General features: G+C 37.5%; 1 protein-coding gene across 1 annotated transcript in view; it reads right to left on the bottom strand.

Annotated features, from left to right (window-relative positions):
• Positions 1–8,577: 8,577 nt before the first annotated feature.
• Positions 8,578–20,496, bottom strand: part of HAS2 (hyaluronan synthase 2) — a 28,190-nt gene continuing 16,271 nt past the window's right edge. Inside the window, exons 3-4 of the mRNA XM_017854448.1 lie at positions 12,296–12,397; positions 8,578–10,229 (exon numbers count right to left, since the gene is read on the bottom strand). Of these exons, the coding sequence (XP_017709937.1) occupies positions 9,300–10,229; positions 12,296–12,397 (1,032 nt within the window). The 3' untranslated portion in view covers positions 8,578–9,299. The remainder of the gene's footprint in view (positions 10,230–12,295; positions 12,398–20,496) is intronic.

The raw sequence follows: 20,496 nt of genomic DNA, 5'->3' as shown, positions 1-20,496 counted from the left end.
GCCCTAAAAAGCAGAATTAAAACAAATCACTTAGGTTTGCCTAAGCCATAGTGTGGAGAGCTTTCTGACAACAGGTGGGTACATTGAACTCTTTAGAGAAGAGCCTGTTTCTGTAGCTGGTAGGCTAAGCCAAATGAACCTGAAGGTTTCTGTCTCTTTGCCCTGTGATCCCCACACCTGGAGCTGATTACTCAAATGAGAAGGTGGTTAAGCTCTGAGTGATGTTTCTAGAGGGTGAGTGAAAACAAATTCAACTTGTGATGTCAGAAAATACATGCCAGTGTCGCCTGAACTATGTTCTGCAGAATAATAATGTTAATCCAGATGTTAACCGACATCCCAGTGGAAAGAGTATCATAGTCATGTAAGTGTGGCGATTTCTGTATGTGACGGGCCTTTCTTGTAGATTCATAAAGCTCGTCAGCACATTAAAAGTTTCTGAGAATTTCTACAGCGAAGAAATATGGTGTTTCTTCAACATGCCTGAGATTAGAACTCTTTTAATTAATGAATGGTCTTTCAATACCTTGGAGCACTGATGTTGCAAGCACTCACTGAAGCAGCAGTTTTTCCTTTTCCAAGCACAAAACATATATATAGTAGATACCTAACAAATACTTGTTGAAGATTAAATAACTGCATGAATGAATGAAATCATATAAAGTAAGGATATATATTTATAGGCATACACTTGTAGTGTAAATAATTTTTTTTCCTATAGAAACAAATTTAACATGATCCAACCCATGATTACTGAACTCCTGCTTTGGGGGAGATCCTATGCTAGGTGTGGGGGAGCCCAGGATCTAGGACAAGATGATGATCACACCATGTCATATGTGGAAGAGAGATCACCAGGGGTAAAGAAAACATGCTATGCAATACAGGTGGGACAGGGGGGTCAGGGAAGATTTCTGGTGAAAATGATATCGAATTGAGTCATAAATGACAAGGTAGAGTTAGCTATGTAAAGAGATGATTCCATGAATGTATACGATATGCATGTATAAGAAAAGCTTCAGATGTACTGCATTGTAATACAGCTTGATAGCATATAAAATACACATTAGTATTTTATGATTTGAAGGTAAAACATTGTATCAGAAATGCCTTTGTTCAATGAGAAGTCTAGGTGTTCCAGGAAACCAGATAATAAGAGAACATGTGTCAACAGTACTTGTCCAAATTACATCAAAGAAAAATATGAACCATTAAACAATATAGGAAATGTAGTACTTAGCATTTAAATTAGTAAGTTAATAAAAACAATTTTTTAGGGAGGGATCTGTGCATCCTCATTATAGGAATTCTAGTGAAGTCTACTACTTCACCTTTCTCACAACTGAAGACCAGCCTCCTGCCCATACATTTTTCTTTCCCAACACTGATGCATTTCTGTTTCTAGCTTCTCTTCCTATCTTAAGTTATAAGTCAACCCAGGGATGAAGGAGTTCCTTATAGCTAAAAAGCTAAGATTTTGACTTAAAAGAAAAAATAACTCTGACTCTGTGGGTGTTTCCCAACCTGTATTGGGTGCTTTATTTCCTCACGCTTTTATTCTGTTCACAAATTTATATTGAGTTCCTAACCTGTGACATACTATGTGCTCAGATCAGAGCATGCAGTGCTGATACGATTGGACACAGTTCCTTTCTTTCTTTCTTTTTTTGAGACGGAGTCTCGCTCTGTTGCCCAGGCTGGAGTGCCCTGGCGCGATCTCGGCTCACTGCAAACTCTGCCTCCCGGGTTCACGCCATTCTCCTGCCTCAGCCTCCCGAGCAGCTGGGACAATAGGCACCCGTCATCATGCCCGGCTAATGTTTTTTTTTTTTTGTATCTTTAGTAGAGACGGGGTTTCACTGTGTTAGCCAGGATGGTCTCGATCTCCTGACCTCGTGATCGCCCACCTCAGTCTCCCAAAGTGCTGGGATTACAGGCGTGAGCCACCGCACCCGGCCTCACACAGTTCCTTTCATCATCCAGCTTATCCTTTAATGAAAGAGACAGATGTTGAACAAGGAGTCATAGAAACAAAACTAAAAAAATAAGCACTAAGAAATTTCATAAGAGAATATAATAGAGAAACAAACCTGGCAATGGTAGTCATGGAAGCGAGGATTGAGCTGAGGCTGAAGGGTAGAATAGGAATTCACTACACAAAGGTGGCAGTGGGAGGAAGTGGGGTCAGGAAGAACTTCTGGAAACGACCACAGTAAAGTAAGAGCATGGCTTACTTTGAGTTCCTTTAAGTAACTTTTTGAAGGAAAGTATAATTTCTTATTTCTGATATCCCAGCAAAGTCTGGCAAATCATCACTACTCAAAAACTGTTTGTCCAATGAATGCTTTAACTTGATAGACAGTGCCAAGGTACTCTTTTTTTTTTTGACAAAAGCATCAGCTCTCTGGCCAAAGCAAAAAGAATGTGTAGCCCTCACACCCCAAAGCTCATCCTGCAGCAAAATGCCTGGAATACTATCAACTTCCCTGAAAGAAGATTTATTACTTGAATCCATCCATCCTTCCTGGTTCCTTCATGTGTTCATGTGTTCATTTACTTATTCATCTTTTTTTTTTTGTTTTTTTTTTTGTTTTTTTTTTTTTTTTTTTTTTTTTTTTTTTTTTGAGACTGAGTTGCTTTGTCACCCAAACTGGAGTACAGTGGCATGATCTCGGCTCACTGCAACCTCCGCCTCCTGGGTTCAAGCCATTTTCCTGCCTCAGCCTCTCAAGTAACTTGGATTACAGGAGCCCGCCACCACGCCCGGCTAATTTATTTTTTTTTTATTTTTAGTAGAGATGGGGTTTCACCAGATTGGCCAGCCTGGTCTTGAACACCTGATCTCAAGTGATCTGCCTGCCTTGGCCTCCCAAAGTGCTGGGATTAGAGGCGTGAACCACCACCTGGCCTATTAACCAAATTTTAATGATCACATGACTATGCTAGTTACCATGGAGGATTCAAAAATGATAAAGACGAAGACTTAGCCTCAAAAACCTTTTCGTCTACCAGGTTGTTATCATGTGCACTAATATTCATGAAACAAGACAGAAGAAAGTCTGGACTGCATGACAGAGATAAAAATAGAACCCTAAGAGCGAAGGTAAATAAATCATTTTAAATTGAGGTATTGGGTAAAAGATACGCTAGTAAAATGAAGAACATGGAAGAATTTTGACAAATATATGTGGGAATAGGGGAAAGGTGAAAAGCCATTCAAGATTGAGAGCAAATACTAACAAAGGAGAAGGGCAAAGTGTGTTCAAGAGGGAGCAAAATAATCTAGTTTAGTAGGACATGAAAAATAGTAGGAGTAAAGGACTGCAAGAGAGAAAATAGATAATCATCAGCCTTGAATAATTTCTTATATATTTAATGCTTTTATCTGGTTAACAATGAGGTGAAGTTAAATCTTTGTATTCAGAACTGGGCCTTACAATGATAATTTTAACAGAAATGCAAAGAATTCATTGGATAAAACAGAAATGGAGCGTAGAAATGTAGTCAGGAGGTATTTTCTTTATTTTTTTATTTTTATTTTTATTTATTTATTTTGAGACAGAGTCTCACTCTGTGCCAGGCTGGAGTGTAGTGGCGTGATCTTGGCTCACTGCAATCTCCTCCTCCCTGGTGCAAGCGATTCTCCTGCCTCAGCCTCCCAAGTAGCTGGGACTACAGGCGCCACCATGCCCAGCTAATTTTTGTATTTTAGTAGAGACTGAGTTTTGCCATGTTGGCCAGGCTGGTCTGGAACTCCTGAGCTCAGGTGATCTGCTCACCTCGGCCTCCCAAAGTGCTGGGATTACAGCGAGAGCCACTGCGCCCGGCCATCAGGCGGTGTTTTTAACAGTTCAGCTAAGAGATGTTTAAGTCTTAACAAAGATGAGAGACGAATTTGAATGACATGGCAAAGGTGGGATCAAATGACTGTAATAACTAGCTGGTTACTGGCTTCTTATACCAAAACAAAAGTTGAAGAGAGTGCTTGGGTAATTGGCAAGAGGTGATGACCTGAGAATGTAAAGCAAGAGGCAGCCTGGGAAGAAATACAATGAATGTGGTCAGGTGCCTGGGAGAGCAATACCAGTTCATTAGAAGCATGCTCAGGCCAAATTGTACTTATAAACACAATTGTTTATGTGAGATCTTCAAAACCAAACCATCATAAAGTGCCTTATTTTATGACAATGTTAGAATCCTGTCCAAAAATTCCATGGGTGTGTCATCTATCAAAAGTAATATAAATACCTCATTCTAGTATTTCTCCCAGTTGTGTTATGGTCTTCTATCATCCATCTTCAAATTTACTTGCTTTTTTTTTTTTTTTTTTTTGAGACAGAGTCTTGCTTTGCTGCCCAAGTTGGAGTGCGATGGCGCAAACTCGGCTCACTGCAACCTCCGCCTCCTGGGTTCAAGCGATTCTCCAGCTTCAGCCTCCCGAGTAGCTGGAACTACAGGTGCCTGCCACCACGCCCAGCTAAGTTTTGTATTTTTAGTAGAGACGGGGTTTTGCCACGTTGGCCAAGCTGGTCTCAAACTCCTGACCTCAGGTGATTCGCCTGCCTTGGCCTCCCAAAGTGCTGGGATTACAGGCATTAGCCACTGCACCTGGCCTTCAAATTTAGTATCTATAATCATCATGTCCCACTCTTGGTTAACTACAACCTCCACTTTAATTAAATTTGTTAATTCTGTTTAAAGCACCACATATTAAAATCACACCACTATCGTTGTATTTATGTTATTTCTTTTACCTGAAAAATCCTTAATTCCCATCCAAGTTTGTACATCTTTAAAGAATCAACCTAAATCCCAGGCTGTCTTAAAACCTGCCATTATGAGGATAATTGTACATGTTCACCTTCATCTTCTTTTTACATCTCATGCCACTCTTTATACCTCTATTATTCTGTTGTGCATCAAATCCCAGTGTAACTACCCTCTTACTTACAGTATAAATATCCCTCTTACTCAATTGTAAGCTCTCTGAGTATAGACACGACGTACACCACTTCATTTTTTGCCCATGACAGGAACTTTTTTTTTTGAGACAGAGTCTCACTCTGTTGCCTAGTCTGGAGTGCAATGGCATCATGTCCACTCACTGCAACCTCCACCTCCTGGGTTCAAATGATTCTCGTGCCTCAGCCTCCAGAGTAGCTGGGATTACAGGCATAAGCCCCCATGCCCGGCTAATTTTTGCATATTTAGTAGAGACAGGGTTTCACCATGTTGGCCAGGCTGGTCTCTAACTCCTGACCTCAGGTGATCCACCAGCCTCGGCCTCCCAAAGTGCTGGGATTACAGGCGTGAGCCACAGTGCCCAGCCTATAACAGGTACTTAATAAACTTAGTTAAAACCAGATATCTGCCAACACCCATAAATTATATTAAAGTAGAAAAGTTCAATGGGAGAATACAATATTTGAATGAATAACTATCTTAGAAATGACACGCGGTTTGAAGGGAACAATATAAAATACTAGATTAGGGCAATGCTCCTCAAACTTTAATGTGTGTAAAAGTCACCTGGGTGGGAATCTTATTAAACAGATTCTCCAGAGAATTTGATTCAGTAGAAATTCCCACATGCTGCTGAGGGACAAAATACTGAGTAGCATTAGTTGAAGGGGCAAGCTTGATGTCATAATGCCTGGACCTAAATTCCACCACTACAATGTGCTGGCTTTATGATATTAAGTTACCAAATTTCTTTAAACCTCACTCAGCTTCCTCGCTTAAAATGGCAATAATAATGGAACTTCTTGGGACCGACATAATAACTGATCCATAAAGGATGCTTCCGGTAGTGCCTAAAACGTAGTATGTGCCCAAAAATTAGGTGTCAGTGTGAGTACTTAATGGTACAAATAAGTCAACAGATTCCTAAAGAGAAGGGGTCATTAAACTATGGGCTGCAGGATGATCTGGGTTGTTGCCTGTTTTGGTAATGCCGGTGAATTAAGAATAGTTTTGTGGTTGTTTTTTGCTTTTTTTTTGTTTTTGTTTTTTGAGACAGTCTCACTTTATTGCCCAGGCTGCAGTGCAGTGGTGCAAACACAGCTCATTATAGCCTCCTCGACCTCTGGGGCTAAAGCAATCCTCCCACTTCAGCCTTCTGAGTAGCGACGACACCACACTGGGCTAATTAAAAAAAAAGAAAAATTGTTTGTAGAGACGGGGTCTTGCCATGTTGCCTAGGCTAGTCTCAAAATCCTGGCCTCAAGCAATCCTCCCACAGTGCTGGAGTTACAGGCATGAGCCACCATGCCCAGTCCTAAAATGTATACTTTAAGGCTCTTTACATCAAAAGATTGTCACCAAGTGACTTCATCAGTGAATTATTAAGATTAAAACCATCAATACTTCTGGCTTATCTGACAGTAATGTTCAGTGGCTGCAGTTTATAATGTAGCAGTACAAAAGTAATGAAGGATTCTTAGAAAACAGATAAAAGAACTGGGAAATAAGATGAATTTGAGGGATAAGAGGTAAAATGAGGTAATTACTATCAAAGCTCCTCTAATCAGAAAATGCTGTTAATGTCCCAATGCACTTTTTAAAAAGTCGATATTTAGTCTTTTTTTCTGATTATAAAACATATTTATAATATTTGGAAAATACAAAACATACACAGAATATAAATCAGTCATTCCCAGTATTAGAGATAGTCATGTTTAAACATCTTCACTTTTATAAAATTGGGATGTTACTGTACAAAATGGTTTTTTTTTAGTGTGACATTTCTCCAAAATCCATGTGTTCTCTGAGAACATTGTCTTCAATAGCTAAGGGTGTCCCATTTTATAGAAATGCCATGATTTATTTAATTATTGCCCTCATCATTTGATTTTAGGTTAAGGTTTTGTTATTATTTCTGAATAATGCTGAAATAAACAAGCTTGCTTATAATATTTCTGCATATCTGATTTTTTTTCCTGCTATAATTTACTATAATAAACAAAATTGTCTAAATTTGTGCTGCTTTCAAGGGAAGCAGAAGAGAAAATTATAGACAAGGGTAATGATAATTAAGCAGTCTCTCTCCTCTCTCTCTGGTTTTCCAGATTTCCAAACCACACCAATTTTGGGGATTTCTACCTAATAATAAGTAACATTAAATGACATATTCTTTTTTACCAACCATCATTTTTTTAAACCCCCCCTTCCTAAATTCATACCATTATAATCAGGAAAACAGAGTTCCCCCTTCCCTTAGAAAAAAAGGCAATTATCTTATCAAAAAAATATTATTTACAAAAAATTAAAATTTTTAATACTATGACATCCTATACTGGAAATACATTGAATAATTGCTAAAATAAATACAGGCAATGTAATTCAACTTTTTTATAAGAATGAGAGAATTTGACATTTGAATGTTATCAAAGCTAACTTAGAACATAAATAGTTAAAAAGGCAAACTCCAAGTTTCGTCTCCATTTAGTTGGCATGTTTGATTGGTTTCCGCAGCAACTCTCCATCAGTGAGAGTCTTGAGTTTCAGAAGATGTACCTTTTTGTAGCTCTGAAGGGTAGATATGTGCAGGACCTTTTTCTTAGCAGGATAGATGTAACATAGATGACTGCATAAAAAAGAGGCAGAAAGGCAGGAAGCCGCATTTTTTTTTTTTTTAACCACTTCTGCCATGTGTCTCTGGCCTCACCCATAATTGCTGTTTATTCAATTATCATATATTCCGTTCAACCACAGGTCTTACACAGCAGCGCAGCTACAAGACAAGGTCAATTGTGTAAAAACTAAAACTGGATAATGGAGGCCTTGTAGTAACTAAATTAGGCGCAAGTTCAGAGCTATTTGGTTCAATAATTTTATATGTGCCATCATTGATATACTTATTAACCTGATGTCACTTCTACTGTGTAGAATTTTTTATACAGGTCCAAAGCAGGAAGTAGGAAGCGATGATCTGTAGTAATCAGAAAAACAAAATTTCACTCATTTTAAAGTATAAGAGGATAGATACTTGGTGATTCCCCCTTAATCTGCCAATTTGAATTTGTGTTTTATAATTTATGCCAACCTCACGGCTGTGTACAACATATACTATAAGCATGTAAAGTGAACTGGCAGTCTGAAAACAAAAAGAGACAAGGCAAAACATGTTTCAATGTATAGGTAGGACCCAGTAAATTCAGGCCACAGAAGGCAAAGACCCTTTGATTAAACTGCATTGTATGTGTCGCAAATTATAGCAGATTAATTTCTCCACTTTCCACCTTGAGTTGGACCTGGGAAAACAATGGCAGAATCTGCGCAAAGATTATTCATCTTTGATACCCCATTCTTCGTCGCAGTGCTGGATGCCTACTGTTTTCTTTCAAAGAGCCTAATCATATCCCCTTTTTTAAAAAAATCTTATGAAAAAATTGCAACCCTGGCCTTTGGCTTGATTTTCAATGATTTTTTTTTTTTTAAGCGTAGCACACGCGGGAAAAGTGTGTAAATTTTTACTTCAAAGTGTGACAGGTATATTGGCCTTTTGTAAAAGAAATAAAAACAAAGTTAAAATGTTTGAAAGTTAAATACTTTTTTCACCAGAAATAAACTATTCGATTTTAAAAGGTAGAGAGAGAGAAACCATTTTAATTCTTTTCTATCATAAACATCAGTCAACGCAAGGCTTTCACATTTTGGGCAAGGATTTTTTAAGTATAATTTTTTAAGAACTTCTTTATTTTTAAAAAAGGAAGAACAGGTTTACTTTTGGCAGAGAAGTAAAATATAGAATATGCAAAATTTGTCTTTAAGATTGGCATACAAAATTTAAAAACACAGTACAATTATATCAAAATACAGCACAGCCAACGGCCTTTAAAACTTCCTTTGGCATTTCATTTGGTAAAGTTAAAAAAAAAATTCTTCCTAAAAAAAAAAAAAATTATCTATCAAAACAGTCCATAAGTTAGGTTGTATAGGTTGAAAGAACTTTTCCTTGAGTTTCCAAAATCCTTTTCTTCCATGATAACCCACATAAAGCATGGCTAGTGAGGTATATAGGGCAAAACACTTTCAGGCGGATGCACAGTAAAGAAAAAGTGCATAAACAAAGAATTCATCCCATTTTCATAGAAATAACAGGTTAAATCTGAGTTTCTTCTTGTTGATGTATTGTTTTACTTTGGCAGAATGAACATAAACCCACATAAATGTCTTTGTTCAAGTCCCAGCAGCAGTGATATGTCTCCTTTGGTGGCATTATCTGATGCCACAATACTGTACAGCCCCTAGAGGAACTAAGGTGTTGTGTGTGACTGCAAACGTCAAACCATGGAAGATCATACATCAAGCACCATGTCATACTGTTGTCCCTTCTTCCGCCTGCCACACTTGTTGATGAGAACAACATACAGCGTCAAAAGCATGACCCAATAGCATGCATAGAGCAACGTTCCAACAATGAGAACTGTCTGTTTGGATTCTGAAAATGGCCTTTTAGATTCCTTATAAATGGTGAAAATCACACCACCCAGGAGGATTGTAAACCAAACTGACACTGGAATGAGTCCTATGAAATTAACCACAATGGTTTTCCTTCCTGATGTGCCCCACCCAGCTTTGTTTATTGTTGCAATTGCAAACATCTTGGCGGGAAGTAAACTTGACATGTATAACACTGAGTAGAGAGACATGAAGACCATGACGATATTTCCTCTAAGGCAGCTGGCAAAAGATGATTTTATGAGACCTACTAGCTGGACAGTTAACAAGAAGAGGAGAATGTTCCAAATTTTACCCCGGTAGAAGAGCTGGATTACTGTGGCAATGAGAAAGAAAGGAAAGAATCCAGTGATAATCGCTTCATAGGTCATCCACAAGTGATGTTTGTGAAACCACATTGCATTGTACAGCCATTCTCGGAAGTAGGACTTGCTCCAACGGGTCTGCTGGTTTAGCCATCTGAGATATTCTATAGGTGTTTCAGTAAGGCACTTGGATCGAGCTGTGTATTTTGTTGCATAGCCCAGACTCAGCACCCGGTTCGTGAGATGCCTGTCATCACCAAAGCTACACTGGTTGCCCATAAATTCTTGATTGTACCAATCTTCCACAAACTCATGCAACAAGGAGTTTCTGTACATTCCCAGAGGTCCACTAATGCACTGGACACACCCAAAATAAGACTGACAGGCCCTTTCTATATTAAAAGCCATCCAGTATCTCACACTGCTGAGGAATGAGATCCAGGAATCATACTTGTTTAAAATCTGCAAGAAGAAAAACATAAATAAAAGGTAAGCTTTAGCTAAAAATTCCAGCAAAACCTGTTCCATCCTGAGGTAACTACCTGGAGTAAGATTTGTTATTTTATCCTCCTATTTTGGCTTCCTTCCTCTTTTTGGCGTGGTTATTTTATGTTTTCTCTGATTCTCTGATTCTGTTACTAATTTGTTACGTTGTATGCATGTGTTGCGATCCTTCGTTGGTGAATATTTTTTCTACTTCATCTTCTATCCTCTTTCTGCTATTCTTATTCTGTTTGTTGTGTTATCATATTGAGATATTTATTTATTTAGAGATGGAGTCTCACGCTGTCACCCAGATGGGGTGCAGTGGCATGATCTCGGCTCACTGCAACCTCCACCTCCCTGGTTCAAGCGATTCTCCTGCCTCAGCCTCTCCGGTAGCTGGGGACTACAGGTGGGCACCACTAGGCCTGGCTAATTTTTGTATTTTTAGTAGAGATGGGGTTTTGCCATGTTGGCCAGGCTCGTCTTGCTTCTGACCTCAGGTGATCTGCCCACCTCGGCCTCCCAAAGTGCTGGGATTATAGGCGTGAGCCACCGTGCGCGGCCAAATTGAGATTTTTTTTAGGCTTTAGTTCTCAATTCCTAAACTCTTTTCTCCCAGGCACTCTTTCATAACATCTAAGATATGAATGTTTTTAGGTCCCAGTTCCTCCTGTGCTGGTTAATTTCAAACTGATCCTATCCTTGGCTATTAATTTTCCTCTCCTTTATCCATGCTTTTTGGCAATACCAGCAATAGGAGAATTTCCCATGGCCTTCCTGCAAAATTTGAATCGTGAAATAATGCTTTTATATAAGGCTATTGAAAATTATCAGCTTTTTTGGCAATATTTCTAAATTCTCTCCTCTGTCTCAATTTTGTTCAGTTTTCGTCTGGATTTTGCAAGCTTCCTTTTCTTTAAAATCACCAGGCTATTTTTTTTTGTCCCTTCTAATGTAATTTCTTTGCCTTTGCTATCAAACTACATATCTAAAATGGGTTATACAGCCAGATAATATCTAAATTTTAAAGTCTACTTTCCATGTGCTTTCTTACCTTTTGCTAAAGTCTAACCTCTTATTTGCAAGGCAATTTTATTTTAATCTTCACATATTTTCAGATATTCATTTTTCCAAATGTCAAATTACCTCCATTAATATTTGTTTCATTGTTTCTTCATCAATAACAAATGATGAACAATATTGGAAAACCACTTACCTGTTCTTTGCCTCTCTCACTAGTATAAATTTGAGTCGCTGTTTTTTTTTTATTCCTTTTTGACTCAGATTTTTTTTTAATCAACCACATATTGATCGTCCTTTAGGTATATAGGTATAGGATATATATCAATTTCTTACCATACTTCTGTTTCTTTTTTCTTTTTTTTTGAGACCGAGTCTTACCCTGTCACCCAGGCTGAAGTGCAGGAGCATGATCTCGGCTCATTGCAACCTCCGCCTCCCAGGTCCAAGTAATTCTCCTGTCTCAGCCTCCCAAGGAGCTGGGGCTACAGTCACAAGCCACCACGCCCAGCTAATTTTTGTATTTTTAGTAGGGATAGGGTTTCACCATATTGGTCAGGCTGGTCTCAAACTCCTGACCTCAAGTGATCCACCTGCCTCAACCTCCCAAAGTGCTGGGATTACAGGTGTGAGCCACTGCATCTGGCCATACTTCTATTTCTTAATCCTTGTAATGAAATAATTTTTAGCAGAACATGAAATATTAAGTTATGGCCCAAAGATATATGGTGGAAATCATTACACATTTATTTTAACTTGCATACAAACTTATCAGCTATTACAGAAATGGGTTATACCCCAGGACTAAGCAAGAAAGTTCTAAATTATATTTCAATTTACATAGGAAAAGAGGCAGTGAAGCAGATCCAAGGTACATTTCAATGTGTCTCAAGCACCAAGAACAACACCTGGCACAGAGTTAGTGTTTAATAAATGTATGCTCAATGAGTCAATGAGTAAAAGTGCTCTTAAAAGTGTTTCATGCAAAAAAAAAAAAAAAAAAAAAAAATGAAGCCATGTACCTGGACATCTCCCCCAACACCTCCAACCATAGGATCTTCTTCTAAAACTTTTACCATCTCCACAGATGAGGCTGGGTCAAGCATAGTATCTGAATCACAAACCTGCAAAGAAGAAAATGAAAAATGAGTTAAAGAACTATAAATACATGTCCTGTAGTCAAAATATCGCATACATACTGTGTCCTCATCTTACTGTCACAAGGCCTCAGTAATAGAGATAGGGTGGTGATAACAGAGGCCTTGTTATATCATGGCCAACACAAAGAGCCTATTTTTCAGCAAACTCAATATTTAAGGTAATGGCATTGCTGGGTAGAACAGCTGAAGTGATGTGCTCAGTATGACTTGTAGCGTGATCAACTTGTCCCAGTTTGCCATAGATGCTCCCCATTTTGTCAATGAAAGTCTCCCATCCCAGGTAACCTCCAGTCCTGGCAAACTGTAATGGGTGGTCCCCCTAGAGGTCTGTTTAAGGAAAAAAAATGTTTTTTAGTTACCTTCAATAAGGCTTTTAGGCTTTTTTGTCTTTCAGGTCTGAATGATAAGAAAATTCTATGACGTTATTGAAAGGGAGACATATTTAATGATTTTACCTTTCATTTTAATATGGTAAATAAATGACAGGAGAGCAATTCTCCTACGTAGGATTGTGTAATTCTAAAGCAATAGTATAGCTCTAAAGATTATACAGTTCTAAAGTTCATATGACCTGGGCTTAGCAAATGACATTGCATCAGGAAGGGGATTTGCAGGACCTTCAACACCTTTTTATTCTAAAGTATTATTAAGTGTTCATCTAGCCCTCTGAATTTAAAAGTGGATATAAATCACTTTAAGCTGTTCTGGAAATGCCCATTGTTGTTTTTAAACACAATCTTTCTATGAGCCAAACAAAAGCAAGTCTGAAACCAGACCAACCACAACTTCAAGAAAATTGTTGGAATTAGTTTATAACTGTGTATTCCTAATAGACATTTCTGTTGGAGGCTCAAGGGCACAGGGCTATAAACTGTGCTTTTCTTTCCAGAGTGATTTCCAAATCCATTGAAAAATTAAACAGAATAACAAAGCAAACGGAAAACCAAACTATTACCTGTACACTTACAAAGCTGATATGGAGAATAGGGCTTTATATGTGGAAAAGTGGGCTTCATAATTCTGTTTCCCAGAATTACTCAGTCCTGGAGACTTTACTCAGTCCCAGAGAGGCTCTCAGTGGGACTAGCCTCCTGCAGATACAGTGTATGTCCCTTCAAAAGGTACAGCTGATACCTGTTCCTGGGAGATTGTCTACTCCCAAAAGCCAGGGAGAAAGAGCTGGGCTTCCCCTTATTCCTTCCACACTCACTAATAAGATTAAGTCATTCCTTTTCTCTTAGGAAAGGAGTGAGACAGCTGGAAAAGGCTGGTGGGTTATACCTGCCAATGGAGCTTCCTCCATATGATCAGAGAAAATCAGAAATAGAAAAAAAGTCGGAAAAAAAAAAGTCCCCATCTCTCTATCCCTGCAACTTTTACTAATTGGACATACTATTTTCTGCTGAATGCAGCGAAGTCCTAACAAATATAAATTGATCAGAATTGTCATGTGATTAATCAGCCTGACATCCCCATTCAGACAATGAATGGCATGATTGGCAGAGACTCAGTATTTATTATCTGCAATTCCCATTATTCTGCCATCAAGTCTGACTGTACTGGTCGGACTGAATCAAGATTTAGCTAATTTTTAAAATATCAAATAAATTATTTAACAGTTCTGCAAACCACTCTAGAAACATAGTATTTCAGCCTGAGCAACAAAGTGAGGCCCTGTCTCACAGAAAATAGTGTTTGATTTACCAGTTTTCAATAAAAAAAAAAAAAGGAAATTAACCAATTAGTAGAAGCACAAAGTCTCAGAATTAAAGGAGACTCTAGACAATGTAGCATGAGTCCCTCACATTAGTAACTAAGGAATCCCAGCATTTTTAAAAGCATCTAGGCTGGGTGCAGTGGCTAACACCTGTGTTAGGAAGAGCAGTGGGAAGCCAAGGCAGGGGGATTGTTTGAGCCCAGGAGTTTGAGACCAGCCTGGGCAACACAGCAAGACCCCATCTCAAAAAAATAACAAAATAAAATAAAAAATAAAAGTATCTACCTCAATTTTACTAATAGCTTTTTTATTTTTCTGAAAAGGTTTCATGTTAATGAAGAATGCTAGTGAAAATAGCAATTTAAATGCATTATTGGAAATTATAATGTGTGGAATATATGCGGCATCAGAAAGTGAACCTATCACCCTTCTAGGTTTAATTATAGCAATTGTGGCATTAACTTCTGAATTTTTAAAACTTTATTCTCCTTATTTAGAAGCACTCATTTTCTAAGTGAAACCCTATTGATTATTTTTGTCATTCCATTTAGGTTCAGCATAGTCTCACTTATTTTAAGAAAAAAAAAAATCAGGCAGAAGCTAGGCATTTGTTTTTCATTATAAAAAAACAGGATTTTACTGACACTTGGGTTTGTATCCAAGCATCCCAAGTCTCCGGAACCTAGAATAATTCCCCCGAAAGTAATGTTTTGCCTCTCCCATGCCCTGTCTATCCCTGGTTTGTATGTGGCTACGAGCTGGGCAGGAGGTCTGTGATGAGGCTAGAAAAAGGTGAAGGCAGAAAGTCTAACTCATCTTTAGCCTCCAGCATCCTGATTTTATGACCACACCCACCTCTGTTGACTCAAGCTGGAAAAGGTAAAACCAGGCTAAAATAAGACTAAAACAACAGGAAGGGGCAATCCAGAGTTAATGTTCAAATAACTCCGTCTGCTTGTGAGCACAAGCAAGCCAGGAGAACTGCCTCTTTGAAATGACTACACTGGAACCAAATTTATGAGGTTCTGCATATTTAAATTGGTTCCTGCCCCTCCCAATTTCCAGTAGCAAAGTGCCAGAAGTTCTCTGAGAGAGATTGTTCACATGGTGAATGTAGCTGTATCAGAAAGAAAAGCTCAGAAATCTCTTGGGAAAGGGTTTATTATCGTGGGATTTAACAGCTTTAAAATTTTTCAACTTCTGGATGCTGTTTGGTGATAGAATGCCAGCTAGAAAGCCATGGTCTTTGGCAGTTTGTGAAAGCATGTGTATTCACAGACACAAGGGAATTTACTCAGTAGGGTGTAAAGAGCATAACTTTTGCCCTTCTTAATTCCATACAGCAAGAACAGGTTTCCTAGCCATCTCCTCACTCATCAATAACAAGTATGTAGTTTCATGAATGTCAGCTAGTTAGCCCTGGATTAGAATCTGTGAAGACATGTACCAGTTCAAGGAGAACTGAACCTCACATAAGGAAAAACTACAGGACAGGATTTGCACACAGGAAAGAGAACAAACTGAAACATCTTTTTGGCCACACTAAGTGCATCAGTGTAATTTGTTGAAACTACATAATCACTAGTTGTAAGATTTCTCACTAGAAGATACGGAAATGAAGCAAGTCACCAACTTTTGAGTAAATGAAACATGTCAAGACAAGAACACATTATTTAGAAGAACCAGCCACCTCAGTCTTAACCACAGAATCATCCACTAAATTGCATAAGACCATCACTCTTCGTGCCTCACTACTCCAGCTAAGAGTTAATTCCCTCCATTTCCTCCCTATCTAAAACAGGGATTGGCAAACCAAGGCCTACTGGTCAAGTCTAGACTGCCACCGGTCTTGATATGGGTCATGCGCCAAAAATGGTTTTACATTATTCAATAGTTGAAAAAAAATCAAAAAGAATATTTTGTGACACATGGGAATTATATAAAATTAAAATTTTAGTGTCATAAATAAGCTTTTATTGGAATTCAGCCTTTCCCGCTCATTTACTTACAATTTATGGCTGCTTTTCATCCCGCAACAGCAAAATTGGCTGGTTACAACAGAGACCATATAGCCTGCAAAGCCTAATATTTACTATTTAGCCTTTTATAAGCAAAGTTTGCCAACCCTGGGTTCAAAATAACTGGTTACAGGGGGAAGGTTCTGCTTTCTTAAAAATAACAGTGAAGTTGAGATTAAATATGTTTGAAGCCCAATTTTAATTTAGTAGATTTTGCAAAAGCTGTCTCCATCTCCCTGTGTTAGGAAAAGCCTGAAATATAGGATATTAATAAATTAGATTTTCTTCAGCCAAGATTTTGCCTATTACAATGAAATCAAGAAGTCTTCATTAAAGTCTGAGGCCCTGTAACTTACTACTTCTATGACCTTGAATGAGCCATTTGCCATCATCATGGGACATTTGTGAGACACTGCAAATAAAAGTACCTTGTGAATTACAAAGGACTGTATTCCATTAGTATAAGGTAATAGTCTTCAATATTTTATACTTTCCAAGTAAACCCACACCTAAAGGATTATGTCAATTATGATCACAAATAGATGGCTCAGTAGCAACGATCACTAATAGGAACATAGGAATTGATTACATATAGAGAATCTCTTACCACATGAACAAACTCAAATTTATTTGGAAGCCATCTATAGCATTCCTGTCTGTTCTAATTTATCTCACTAATCTTAGAGTTAATTTATCTCACAACAATCTAAATAAAAATCTCCTGCAGAAATACTATTATCTATTCCACCAGATGCCTTTCAAATTTTAAGATCCAAGTCTAAAATGCCAAATCTCCATGTTTTACTTTTAATGTCTTTTTTTTCAGACTGATGGATCTCCTCACTTCCTCCCATACCACTTCAAAGGGCATTGACAGCTAACACAGCAAGAGAGAAATCTTAATTACTCTGGCTGCCTTCAATGAGGAAACAGGTTGAAAATAAATCAAAACTTTTTCTTTGGCTACTGGCTTCACCTTTTTCCTGCTTGTAAGGCTTAACCTTTCATCTTAACCTTCACCCTTCATCCTAACCTTGACCCAGTGAGACTATCTCTAGAATGTGTAGAATTTGTTCTTGGTTCCTCCCACAACTTAACCCAAAAGTAAATAGAAATTCTGCATCCCCCCACCACCGCAGCCCAATTTCTCTAGTAAAAAGGGGTAATGGCAGGAACAAAAACTTCCACAAATACTTACTTAGTAAATACAAGATGTTACCATTCCCCCGAACTCCTACCAGCACAACCTCAGAGCAAACACACTACTGAAACAAGCAAACAAAAAAAGTACTATATAAGGCCTTGGAATCAAATTCATCTGGATCCCAATCCACCATTAACCAGCTATGTAAACTTGGACTGGTTTCTTCACTACAGACTCCTTACCTCCTGAGCTTCCATTCTGTAGGTGAAAAATAGGGTTAATCATACCTACCTCATAAGTTTGTTGTAATGGTTAGTTAATAAGATAATGTATGTAAAGCTCTTAATAATGGCTAGCTCATAGTAAATGCTCAATAAATGGAACTCATATATACTAAAAAGTAGGCCACAATACGTGCAAGATTTGGGTGAAACAAAACAGTGAGGATAGAAGTTGACTTTACAAAGATGGAATATTATACACAATTTAACATTTCTCATACAACCAAAAAAAAAAAAATCAATCCAAAGCTCTAGTGTATGTTCATTAATTATATTACAGCAAACTTCTAAGACTTTATCAAGATTGTATAACTTTATTTTTTAATCTTGATTTTCAATTTATATGAATTCTAGATGAATAGAATTTACTTATAAACATAGCTAAGTTAAGCAGCCTCAAATTAAGCAGCAAATACAAAATCATAAAATCTAAACATTTCAGAGCTATAAATCTTTTTGAAATCAATGAATAAAACCATTGCAGAAAAAAAAAAAAAGTCCTCAATGAAAACATCATCTTTCCTTTGTGAAGGGAACAGGGGATGGGGAGGAGGTTCTTCTCTTGTAGTAAGTTGGTTTATGGTACAGGATCTCAAATCTAGCCAACAGAAAGCCTTTACATTATAGACACCTATGCAATTTGGTACTTCTTTGTAATTCTTCTTAAAAGGAATTAGGAATATACAAGCATTCCTTAGTAGAATGAATTATCCAAATTATTATAAAATAATTCCTGCCTTCTGACAACCAATCTCTTCCAATTATTAAAGTGAAAAAAAAGGAGTCATTTGGTTATTCTCTTTTCCTTTCTAGGAAAGTTGAAAACGAGCGAAAGTTATAAAAGGTGCAAAACAAAGGTGACGAGCCAGCTGGCAAAGTGAGAAACCAAATGCTGTCACCTCTGAGGCTTAAACCATGAAGGACCCTTATTCCAAATGTTTGGAATTCTCATTCTAAAGAAGAGAATCAGGAAAGCTCATAATGGTGCCCTTAAATCAAGATTTATATTTGAGAAGCAATCTGGGGGAAAAAGGCAGATTAAAAGTGAGAGTGAGAAACATGACAGTAACTGACAAATGAAAATTCTGATATGGCTTTTTCTTTTGATCTTGCTCTAGCAGAGCTTCAGGATGTTGCCAGATATAATTAAGACGTCAGAAGAATTACACCAATACTGACTTAACAATCTTGAGCTGAAAGAGATCTTAGAGATCATCTGGTCTACTACCTCAATTGATGGTAAACAACAAAGTTGGGTACAGAATTCAGATTTCCTCATTCCTATTTCAGTGAGCTCTTAGTCTTATCCTCCAAAATGAAAGACACAAATAAACTTACTATTCTCAATACTGGCCCACAGAATATTTCAGTTGCTCAGGCTTTCTATACAGAACAGAACAGGAACCAGTCAAATGTTATACACAGTTGATTATCATTATTTATGGTAATTTTATTACATAAAGTTGCCAGGAACATTGAACTGGAAAATACTGAAAATGTGCTTCTAGCAGAAACAGAGGGCTAGGTTCCTCCGAACCTCTGGCCACAACATTTTTGACAACACATAATCTTGTTTTACCTATGCTTCTGTTTATATGTACCTTATTTAATATACATATGGTTGGTTCATTAATATTGAACTCATGTGCAACAGCACGGTATCTCATGCCTAAAGGAAATTCATCTCCATGAGGTGTATCACAGTCTTCTTGTGCTTAGGAGCGCTAGATAGCATTTCAGCATTGTAGTTCGAGGCCATGTTAAATAGCTACGCCGCCAAGGAAAAGCACAAAAAAGGGAAAAATGTAGCACTAAAGAGACCATGAAGAGGATAATTGTTTACAGTATAAAAGCTGAAACAAGAAGCCAAAGCATCACCTTGTTTGACCTCAGCTGGAACATGCACATTGGACGAGTCAAATTTTTTGCCACTGTGTGCTTGTTAGCAAATGATCACCTAATGACTGCAATTATTGATTTTAGGGTTACAAGTACATTTTACCAAGTAGACAAATTTACAAATACAGAATCCAGTAATAATCACAGTCAACTCTACCGTTATCAATAATAAAGCCTTACTTTTTTCCCACTCAAAGAATTCTGGATATGTAGAATGCTATGAGATTAAATCAATAATAACATTTCCTCCTATAATCTTCCAGCTTCGAAGATGTTCTTATTTGTTATATATTTTCTACCTAGGAAGTCCCTAATGCACACATCAGGGGATTTTTTTATTTTCCTTTGTCTCATAGACTGGTGGCCACTTGAATTGTAATATGCATGTTCAGTAAGAGATAGGAATAAAGCAATTATATAATCAAGACATCAATATATTTTAAGTTTTCTGAAAACATTACATTACAAAAGATACAAAAAATTAACATAATCCCAAAGTGTTCTAAAACAAGGGAAAATAGAAAATATACATTGGAAAGTGTCAATTGGTTGGGTATTTGTTTAAGGTAACTTTAATTTTGCTTATTGTACTTTTTTAATACTTTTGAAACATGCTGCCATAAGCCTGTGTTACTTTTGTAAATAAAAAAGCCAACATAAACACTACTTCAAAGAGGTACACCAAACTTTTGTCCAACATTAAGTCATACTCAGAACAGGTCAGAATCTACCCATTTTTTAAAACAAAGTTTCTCTAGAAAATACACTATGAATTTTAAAATCTTGCTCACTCTCCTTTAAAAAAAAAATTCATTCCCTTCAACTTTTTTTTCCCCTTTTTTGAGACTGTCTTGCTGTGTTACCCAGGCTGGTATGATAATGGCTCAGTATAGCCTTGACCTCCTGGACTCTAGTAATCCTTCCACCTCAGCCTCCCAAGTAGCTAGGACCAGAGATGTGTACCACCATGTCCAGCTAATTTTTTTTTTTTTTTTTTTTTTTTT

The sequence above is a fragment of the Rhinopithecus bieti genome, unplaced genomic scaffold, assembly GCF_001698545.2.
Source record: "Rhinopithecus bieti isolate Rb0 unplaced genomic scaffold, ASM169854v2 scaffold_38733, whole genome shotgun sequence".
NCBI lineage: Eukaryota > Metazoa > Chordata > Mammalia > Primates > Cercopithecidae > Rhinopithecus > Rhinopithecus bieti.
This window is presented reverse-complemented; position numbering and strand designations above follow the sequence as displayed.